Source organism: Panthera uncia, chromosome F2 (genome assembly GCF_023721935.1).
Source record: "Panthera uncia isolate 11264 chromosome F2, Puncia_PCG_1.0, whole genome shotgun sequence".
NCBI classification, from domain to species: Eukaryota; Metazoa; Chordata; class Mammalia; order Carnivora; family Felidae; genus Panthera; species Panthera uncia.
The window spans coordinates 21,328,311-21,339,588 of record NC_064812.1 but is presented as its reverse complement, the minus strand read 5'-3'; the positions used below and the strand labels follow the sequence as shown (position 1 = coordinate 21,339,588).

The 11,278-nt window shown below is 41.3% G+C and overlaps 1 protein-coding gene across 1 annotated transcript in view; it reads right to left on the bottom strand.

The window, feature by feature from the left end:
- Positions 1–8,150: 8,150 nt before the first annotated feature.
- The window catches only part of EXT1 (exostosin glycosyltransferase 1), a 285,668-nt gene continuing 282,540 nt past the window's right edge, over positions 8,151–11,278 (bottom strand). The window contains exon 11 of the mRNA XM_049632978.1: positions 8,151–8,786. Within this exon, the coding sequence (XP_049488935.1) occupies positions 8,601–8,786 (186 nt within the window). The 3' untranslated portion in view covers positions 8,151–8,600. The remainder of the gene's footprint in view (positions 8,787–11,278) is intronic.

Genomic DNA, 11,278 nt, shown 5'->3' with positions numbered 1-11,278 from the left:
AGAGAGAGAGAGAATCCCAAGCAGGCTCCAGGCTGTCAGCATAGATCCTGATGCAGGGCTTGAACTCAACATAACTATGAGACCATGATCTGAGCCAAAACCAAGAGTCAGACACTTAAACAACTAAGCCACCCAGGTGCCCCAAATTGCTACTTATTTCTTAAGGTCTCAAACACACATCTTCAATGAAGTCTCCCCCCAAGACATGTGAAATGCCTACTCTCCAACATTTCTGGGATAGCCTTGCTATGCCATTAGTGTAAAGGTTACCACATTGTATTATGCACATAATGTTAGAGAAAAGATGGTATCTCCTTTTTAAGGTACCAGTGGGGGTGCTTGGGTTGGCTCAGTTGGTTGAGCATCCAACTTTGGTCATGATCTCATGGTTCGTGAGTTCCAGCCCCAAGTCAGGCTCTGTGCTGACAGCTCAGAGTCTGGAGCCTGCTTCAGACTCTGTGTCTCCCTCTCTCTCTGTCCTTTCCCTGCTCGTGCTATCTCTGTCTCTCTCAAAATAAATACATAAACTTGAAAAAAGAAAAGACATAAGGGACATGTTACCTAGAAAAAATTTTCCAATATTCAATGAGAGGGCTAATACCAGTAAGCTAGTCCTTCCTGGGGAATGATATCCAACTGTTTTTTTTAACCACTGAAGATGACCATTTGTTAATTTTGCCTTCATGGACCCCAATTTTATTTTATTTTTTTGGACCCCAATTTTAAAAATATGATGGATGCCAAACTGCAATTGTATTTTCTAGATAGCTTTTTATCACGTCAATTTAAATTTTCTTTCAGTAGGCATTATAGTACATTGAAATATCTTGTGAATATGCAGCAAAAGTCTAAAACATTTATAATATTTGACCTGCTAATTTTAGGTCTATCATTTATCCTAAGAGACTGGTTACGGATGTGAACAAAGATTTTTCTTTGGGAATACTTATTGTAACATGGCTTACATTGACCGAATGTTGATTACAATATTTATCCCATAATTATAAGAAAATTTAAAAAACGTAAATTTCCAACAGTTAAGAATTGGGTAAAGAAAATATAGAATGGCCATAAAGCAGAGTACTATGCATTCATTACAATTTGATTATTCAAGATGTGATGACATAGAAATATGTTTGCTATATATTATGTGTTTTAAAAAGCATGTTATAAAATAACATGTATATATAAATCTTTGGGGAGCAGTGCAAATATCCTCCAAGTCTCCCTTTTCATTGCTTAACCTTGTTTTCCCTACTCTGAGATGGGATAACTGATCCTCTCTGATTAAAGACACATTTTAGGTTTGATTTACAAGTAGATTTAGCCAAAGAAACCAGGTTATTTGCCATTTAGTTTGGAAAAGAAATTTCAACTTGGCAAATCATTTACATATTGGCAAGAGCACGTTCTCTTTCTTAATGTGATTGAAGCCACCAGGAAAGAAACATTAATAATTGGCACCTAAACTTCCTTTTAGTCCTCAGCCACCTTGACTATATTCCATTTAATGAGAATAAAAAACAGACCATTCCTCAAAGAAGTTCAGCCAGAAAATAAAAACCTGACTTTGTGTAATTTCTGCTGATGGATTGCCTATTCCTGGATGCTATGATGATTTCATGTCAACAGACATTAAAATATAATTGTAGATGAAAACAAGAGATGCCTGGGACACTAGAAAGATCACAGTTTAATCTGGGTCAGTATTAATATCCTGAACATTAAACTCAGAATGTTTCCTTTTTAACAGATTAAGGAAACGATTCTTAAACCATTTTGGCAAAATATTAACTACTGATGTTAGGTAAAACTTACATACTTCTTATGCTATACTGAATGCTATTTTAAGAACTTTGTGTTTATTAATTTATTTCACCCTCATGAGAACCCTATGAGGTACAGACTAGTGCAATTCTGAGGAAAATGAGGCACAGAGAGGGCAGGTAGTTTCCATAAGGTCACAGAACTATCAAGACCAGAATCAGGATTCAAACCAGGTGGCTGTGTTCCAAAGACTTTGGGGTACCTGGGTGGCTTTGGGGTACCTGGGTGGCTCAGTCAGTTGAGCATCCAATTCTTGATTTCAGCTCAGGTCACGATCCTGGGTTTGTGGGATTAAGCCCAGCACCAGGCTCTGCTTAGTGTGGAGCCTGCTTGAGGTCCTCTCTCTCTCACTCTCTCTCTCACTCTCTCCCCCTACTCCTTGCCCTTCACCCCTGCATGCTCTCTCTCTCTAAAAAGAAAATAAATCTTAAAAAAGAAGATTGGGACTTTAACCAGCGCACTTGTACAGCTCATCTGAGTGAGGTCAAATGCAAATAAAAACCTTGGATCCTCTGCAGTAAACAAATACCTCCATTATATCCTCCAAAGTATAGCTGAGCCTCAAACAGTAGGAGACATAGCCTAATTCATTCCCCCTGTATTATGAGTTCCTGCAATCAGACTAACATTAAGGGTGGCCAGTATGGAACGACTCAGGTGTCCATTAATAACTTCTAGTTTTCTCTTGTCATGAAACTTGGTGGAAACGCTCAGATTATAAAGCAACACCATGTTTAATTTATTAAGTAGGTTTGCTCAACGTGTTTTTGCATGCTATGCATTTGTTGAAACATCTGTGAGGTAGGGTTGGACTGAATTTTAAAGCTGCTTCTCCAATGGGCCTTCTAATGTGCTCTCACACTTGGGATTCTATCATCAGTAACACCGTGGGGCCAGATTTTACAAGTAGCACTGTCAGAACCATAGAACCCCGGTCTTGGCAAATTCCTTGCTGAGACTCCTTTGATGGCTTGCCTTGTCCAACCAGACCCTGACCTCTCTCTCTCTCTTGAGGACAGGGAGTAGGATTTCTAAAAAATTCCCTCCGATGCATCTAGCACAGGGCTGAGTATACAGTAGTTGCTTAGAAAATACTTGTAAATAAATATTCAGAAGTCACCATTTTACAGATGGACAAACTGAAACACAAAACATAAAACTTGATTGATACCCGAAAGGAAATCAACACCCCCGAGTGCAGTTGGGTGTTTGCTCCCCTGCAACTTGGTGACATTGGTGACTGATGTTTTTTTCTCTAAAAATGTCCCAAGAAAGAGGGTAGAAAAAGCGATGAGGAGATGCCCCTGGAAAGGAAGGAGAGAAGAGGGATTGACAGGAGGTTCCTAACTGGATAAACCTGACTACGATGGTCCTGACGCGTGGCGCTGCATTCACACCTGGAACCATTTATAAATTCTTTTGAGAAATGCCAGTCTAATAAATACTTCACCATTCAGTAATTCACGAGCTCTACACAGTAGTTGAAACCAAAGGAGGTAATGGTCACAGCTGTCAGGCTCCAGATGCTCTGGACCCGGCCTCGCCATGATGTCCCAGAGCCTGCGTGGAGGAACACTGGGAACTGGGCACATCACCAGCATTCACCCTGGCCAGCTTCCAGCAGCCCCAGCTGCGTCTGGCCTGGAAGATGGCTGCTGGCAGCACCGTGGTGCCCGAGAGGCTGGGCGCTGGGATGCATCCGGGCGGGGAGAGTTGGACCTGCACCCAGCACACGTGGTCCAACCTCCTCTGCCTGCCCCCCACCGCCCCGAATCTCCCCAAAGCTTTGCCTTCCCCAGCACACAGAGTCCTCCTGAGAACCGACACCTTTCTGTCATCAACAGAAAAGATGGAATGAAAACCACTCAGATGAAAAGTCATGTCATTTATTAATAATCTCTCTCTCTCTCTCTTTTTTCTTCTTCTATAAATTGGAAGGAAACAGTCTTTGGTGACACTTGCTATAAAACAATCTATCTTGGATGGCAAAACTCAGACATAAAGTTACACAGGTCAATGAAGTAAATCAAGATCTATGGCTTTGTATTTTCTCGCACACACTCTCTCCAATGCACTTCAGGGCTTCGTTGCATTAATTAATAGTCTATCACAAACGGGGTAAACACTTCCGAGAAGTCCTGTGATGATACTACAGAGATATTGGCAACATTGTTAGAAAACTGTCCCAAATGTACATCGGACACAAAATAAGGTATATTTTTTTCTTTTTTTCTGCTTTACAGTTTGCCACCTAAATTAGTTCGTTTTTACTGCCTTTCTTCTACCCCTCAACATATCCTACACGTATTTTTCTCTCAAAGTAAACATACAAGGTTCATTACATGGTAACCAGGTCATTTGCATGGCCCCAGTTTTAGTAATAATCACAACCCAAAGGAAAGGGATGTAGTCCTGTAGGAGAAGAACAGAGAACTATTGCAGAAATCAAATGGCCTTTGAAGCCTAAAGGGCAACTTATTACAAAAGTAGAGTGACTGTAAAGCTAGCTTGACTTGATTTTAAACAAGGGTGGGACCATGCCAATCTGAGGGCTTTCTTGAGGGCGGCTACTTGCCTCTTGTTCCAGAGGATAACACAGACTTCCTCACCTACTTAACTGGGCTGTGGAGGTCAGCAGTTTGGAGAGTTCATCTAGGCTCCCAACATGGAACGTGTTGGAACTTTAATGACAACTACAGATAAGAACCTGCTAAGTAAAAACGATGACAATAAAATCCTTTGGTTTCTGGAAAAGGTAAAAAGAAGAGATGGTTTTCAGGAGTCATCTTCATTATTGAGATTATTTTGTAAATAGCAGCTTTTCCATATCCATCCACAGCATCCAGACAGTCTCACGGAATCGATGGGGGAGGCCGTGTTCTTAAGGAGGCTGGATCCCATTTTTAAAAGTAGACCCGGAGTCGAAGAATCATCTAATGTCTGCATGCTGAAGTTCTAAGACTGAGGGAGACAAGTTCAGCACAGTTTGATATTAATGCTTATTGACTGAAAACGCAAGTCAAAACAACTTTGTCCCCCTCAAGCATGCCTGAGAAAATGAGGCCGGCAGTAAAAGAACTTTCTGGGTTAAATCTGGCCAAGAATGACAAAGCCAGCTGAAAATGGAAACTAGGTAAATGAATTCAGCAACTGATGTCCTGCTGCACTGGCTGCATGTCGATTCTATTAACTATTAGAAGGCAGGGACATTTTTATTTCAGAGTTCATGGCAGTAAGTGGTACTTTTTTTTTTTCTTTTTTTTTTTTAACTGGAGCTCTCAGACTGGAGGGAACATAAGACACGTTCAGGTCTGGAAGTTTGCCTCGGCTTTTGCATCCTTAATTCAGCTTGTCCAGCAAGAGTCTTATTCAGATTCTAACCTGGCAGAGTTCTCTGCCTTTTCCCTACTCCTGCCCTCCAAACAGGTTTGATGAAAATTTCATTAGTTCTTAAATCAAGAGCCCACTTAAAAAAAAAAAAAGAAGGCAGTATATGGGTCTCTTCATATTCATTCATGTCGCCCCCGGTTAAATTAAGTTCAGTAGCCTTTATGAAAGGCCACCGGCACGACAGACCTTCAACTGACCAGGTATCCAGAACAGCTAAAATAAAGGCTAACATAGCCTACTGGAAATGAAAAACAAAAATCACTCCAAAAGAATAACTGAAGGAAGTCCTTTGAGCAGCAGTGGTAACAAGAAATTAAACCGTGATGCACATGAGATTCCGGGTAGGAGAGATTTCACTTTCTTCTGAAGCATCCTCTGGAGACTGTGCTTTTATGTCCAGGTGGGTCCACCTAGGTATGTGATATTTTGTGCATGGCTACTGGGGTTAGTTCATAGATTTTTCTCTACGCTCTCCGTTTTCGGTTATCTCGTTTTCAACAAAGGTGATCTATTTCAGGTATGTGCAAACTTGATTGTGTACTTGCAAACCATTTCATGTAAATACAGAAGCCAGCTTTGAAAAAATTATTCTAATGTGGAACTGGAAAACGTGTGGAAATCCTAAGTGGCTGAGTCCTCTACGGAGTTTCTGCATGTAATTCATTATGGGATTGGCATTGTACTCTGGCCTTGGCTTCTTCCCAATTCATGTTGGCCCACTTAGGGACACCTGGTTATCATTAAACTTGACTGAGAGAGATAACTCTGGACACCCTACAGAGATGCTTATGATTTGTCAACTTGCTGCAGTGAAATACAACTCTTGCCTAAGTGAATTAAAATTACATCTTACTGCTGAGCCTCACTGATTTGCTAAGCATTGTTCAATTCCCAGCTGTATGTTCCGAATGGGAAAAGAACATACTAGCTAGCATCCCAAAGAGATTTGCTCAGACAATGACATGAAATGAAACCATGGAGATTTGAAGTGGCTGAGTGTGTCAGATGTTGTTCTCATTTATAATTACTTTTTTTTTTTTCCATGGAATACATACTGTTCGTGGAGAATATGCCCTGTGAGCTTTGGGGCAGGTAAATCTGGCAGGGCAGTCCCTCAAATCCATTCATGTGACTGACTGGTACAATCAGGGACACTGCTCTGCAAGCCAAGTGACAACATGAGTTTCAAGTTGGCTTGGGGTCATTGAACAAAACATTGCATGCGTTTTTGCAAAAGAGAAAGACGCAAGAATAATTTGGCAGTCCTCAAAAATTAATTTAAATACAAATTTGCAAAGGCCAGATGAGTAAGGATTAATTGCTAACCGCTGAAGTCACTAAGAGTTGCAGCTTAAATGACAAAGAACCTATTAGATGGGGCATTTCAGAGAAACAAGTGCAGGTACCGTGGACCTAAGAATTAGTTTTCAACAAATACGAAGACAGAATCGCATCCACTTAGGAGAAAACGTCATGCTTGAGAGTGGGCTAAAGCTGGGTCAAACTGGATGAGAGAGAGAGACTTCAACAACTGTTCTGAATCATGAGGCTGCAAAGGAAGGCCCCCCCTTTCGCTGAACCTCCTTGCCTGCCCACCACTCACAACACAGCGTCTGGATGCGTGGGCCGGCCCTCGTGCTGTCGTGAGGCAGCATGGAGTCACCTCTCTGGGACTCTGCAAACACCCAGTGTCTGTCCTGTTTGTGGGGGCCCTCCGTCCTTGCTTTCTAGCCCACCCCTCTTTCCCTTCCGGACGTCTACAAAGCAAGAGGAGTTCAAGTCTCCCGGATTTATGGTTCCCACTGACCTAAGCCAGGCACTTGGAATGATTGGAACATAATTCTGTAATGGGATTTTCTTCTAAGCAACACTAGAAATAAGTTTATGAGCTATATGGGAGTCCAGGGGGAAAGAACTAAAGTGCGCCTTGTTTATTCAGAGTAACAGGGGGACCCAATAATGTTCTCTATTCTCTCTTGCCTCTTCCCAGTGGAAGGAGGCATTTGATACCAGAAATCTCTGGCTTTTAGAAGGGAGTGAATGGATACATATATATTTTCTGTTTCTATTTGCAGTTTCACAATAATCAGAGACTGAAAGCAGCATTTGCAGGAATAGAAGTGTTCTTTTTAACAAGAAGCCCTACACAGCTTCTCCGCACACCGAAACATTAAGGTGTCAGGAAACGGTATTCACATTTGTTTCTGATTATTTTGTTTGCTGGATTCTTGCTCAAAACAAGGTTTGACCAAAGAGTGGTATAAGGATCCCAGTGGTGAGGTGAGGTGTACCCTCAGTTCCTTGTCAGCAATGCTCATGTTCAATGGGGAGAGTGTCTATATGATTACTTGTTTCTCATGAGAAGCTTCTGAAACTCGAGGTTTTCACAATTACAAAGAGCTTGTCTTGTGATTGCTGGTCTGCCATGGACACATCCACTGTTCCTTTGCCTCTAAACCAAAGCCTTCCCCCAGCTCTCAGAGGCCCTGTGTCAACGGTTAAAGGTATAATCTAGCCCACATCCCTGAAGAGCCCTGAAGAGTCACTGTTGTGGGTCGCTATTTCCATCTCACTAATATGCTGGTGGATTGTCTGGATGGTTCCTTGTGTGCACTGAACACTCTTAATTGTACAGTCTTTTCCTGCTGCTGACTCCCCCCATCCCCCAATGCCAAAGATGATCAGACCTCTGTGTCTCAAACATAAAGTTTTCTGCTACAACTGTCTACCTGGAGGTCATAATACTTTCTCCCATGCAGCAACATATTAGAGATAGACGTTCAAGTGGATCTGCAAATTCGGAAGTGGAAAACATTTGCACTGGCAAAGTGGAATCATGAACTTGTCTTAAACTTAGGCTCGGTTATTTCTTGACACTGGGTGGAGTGACTTCTTGTGTCTTCCATGAAGTCTGAGCGTCTGTAACTGCTGCGAACCCTGCGTGACCGACGGCAATGATGTTTGTGGGAAGAAGAGTAGCAGCTTTGAAATATTCACAACCAACACAATTTTGATTAAAGAAAGAACTCTGGTTTTTAATAGTTTTGATCATTAAAAAAGTTTAAACCTGCATAGCAATCATTTCAAAAATAATTATTTAATGTTCCATAATTAAACTGTACACAACCTAGTCTTGGGACATAGAAGCCAGTGAGGTGAGTTTGAGCAGTCCTGTGCAGTCCCAGGAGCCAGGAGTCGAGTTTTCATTGGCCTTTTTTTTTTTTCTTTTTTCCTTTTTTTTTTTTTTTTTGTCATTCTGTTCATCTAAGATTATTTGGATACTTGGCACAATCTGGCTCCGCTGCTAGCGGATCTGCACTAGGAAGAGAGAGCAGCCTGACCCCGTCCCTTCTCGCTGCCCCTCCCCCACTTGGCCGGATTCCTCAAAGTCGCTCAATGTCTCGGTATTTCTTCCTCAGAATGGAGACCTGGTCTTTAAAGAGGACAGGGTCGAGCCTCATCTGAGAGTGGATCAGCGGCATGTAGCCAAACCAGCTGGCAAACGTGTTCATGCAGCTCTGTCGCTGGGCAAAGTGGTCGGGGTCAGCCCAGCGGGAAGCCCGAGAAGTCTGGGGAAAGGGAGAGAGACGAGGAAGACAATGAGACAGTGCAAGGTGAGCTGGAAGACCGCAGAAAACCAAGTCAGGTTCCAGGGCAAGTGACAGAGCTTGGGGTCTGGAGGGGCCACCAAACGTCCCACGCGCCTGCAGAAGATGATGACAGCACTAGTCCTGGGTTTCAGCCTCGCCAGAAGGTTTTCCCAAGATACGCGACTTTCCTTGATGTTAAAAACAGGCGAACAGACAAAGCTCCATATTGACTAATTCCCTGGTCTGGAATGATTTACCGGTTGAATTCCAACTACTATGGTCAGTAAACATAAACCTTTGTGCTTGCGATCAAATACTATGACTAACAATGTGTTTATGGTTTCAAAGACAGTTTCTAAAACCTTCTGGTTTACTTGGTTGATTCTGGGTAAGTAGGAAAGATGCCTACCATCTCTTTAGCTCTCTGTGTTTCCCCTAAGGTTGGTTAAATATTTTTAGATCATGTGGATAACACTGATTTAAAAGAAAGCCTTAAATGGCTTAAGCACTGAAATTTAAACAAGCATAATATCTCTGAAACCATGTTTTTATGAAACAAAGAAAAAGGGAGCTACCAGATTATGGGAGAAAAACACAAACACATTTATCAATAGGCAACTGTACAATGATGTATATGCACGTGTGTGTGTTTTTATTCTCATGTACTGTTAGAAAATACTTTCCTAGGAAGGTACGTTTTACTGTGAGAATCACTCAGAGTACTTAAAAACCTAAGTGTCAACGTGCTTGAAAGGAACCATTGAGGGTAAACACGAATGTCAAGTTACCTCTGAGCAGCAGAATAACAAACAAAACACTACTGGTAAAGTGTTTCCATGAAGCTCATTTGAGCCTCATAACAACAACCTGGTCAAGTTATCTATCCAGGTAATAACATCCCCCCCTTGCATAGATGAGGAAGCTGGTTTAGGGAAGTTACATTTACTTGTTCAAGGCTAGAAAGGGGCAGATCTCGAGTTCCATCCTCTACCATTTATGGTAGGAGAACTCTACTTGGTAAGTCAGAGAAAGTTTCTAATTAAGCTGACCAGTTGAGTTCATAGCAGAGCAGACTGTCCCAAAGGGCCAGACTCCCTACCCCCAGACATTTGCTCACATATGCAAATGTATGCAAATGGAACTACTGTCAAGAGTTGCTTAGTCTCTCTTACAAATGAAAAAAAAAAAAAAAAGAATCCAGTTGAGTCATTCAAGTATCATTTTTGCCTCTAGATTTCAACATTTATTTTTTGGTCAGCCAACATCTTAGAGAAGATACATTTCCTGTGTAATAAAAACAATCATACCACATGATATCCATTTACTTCACCAGTCATACATTCAACAAACTAATGTGCATGATAGGAAGCAGGGGCACGTATAGTACATATTAACTAGATACATCAAGTTATACCTAAGGCTGAATTTAGATGTGTCCCCAAATATGTGCAAAATCACTTGAAATACTGGTTTGGTAGAACTGGCAAGTCTATGAAAAGAACACAAAACCAATGCCTAAGAAAACATGTGTTATTAGAGTTCCACCCCTAATTAGTGTATAACCTCAGGGAAGTTCACTGAACTCTCTGAGCAAACAATGTTAAAGGAATGTTGTATCCCTAAGTGACATAGATGAAAATGGCTAGGCACACAGTAGCCACTCAATACATCTTGCTTGAATTTGAATACTCTGTCAGCCTTCAAGATGAAAAATTCTTGCAAATCCTCTTGCTTGTTCTTTTAGTAGTTAGACGGAAACAAAATTTTCCACTAGACTCTTTACTCATTAAGGACAGCAGCTCTGTCACAACCAGTATCTAAAACAGTGTCCGATACTCTACACATTCATAAATACTGAACTATGAAATTTTATATACTTAAAATCCTGCACGTTTTTTGTTCTTACTAAATTCAGTGAATGAAAAACCATCAATTGTGTTAACATGAGCCCTGGCTAAGTGTTCCTTTGCAAGTTGGATTCTCGATTTAACTTGGGTGGATCTAAATGGTCTAAAGGTTTTTGGCTTCTTGTTGGTACTGGGCTCTGTCCAGGACGAATAAAGGCGGATGAACTACAGCATATCTAGATCATCTTGCTATGGAACCTAGAAGTGTAAAATAATGAGCAGTGGAAGGAACAGAGCCTGGGATTCAACTCCCAGTTCTGTCTCTAATAGTAGGTGACTTGTGGCACTATATTTAAAGTCTCTGGATCCTAATTTCCTTAGTTGTAAAAAGAGAAAGTTGAATTATATTTCCTTGCAAGTATCTTAAACTTACTACTACTACTTACTACTAACCTTACATGACTCAACAATATTTTACTTTCATAAAAGTTTTCATACATGTCACCCCAACCCCGTGAAGTAGACTTTTACTATTTCCATTTTAAGAATGAACCAACTGAGTTTCAGAAGGTAGCTGACTTGTGTATAGCCTATAGATGTTAGTTCTAGGTGAAAATCAAGGCT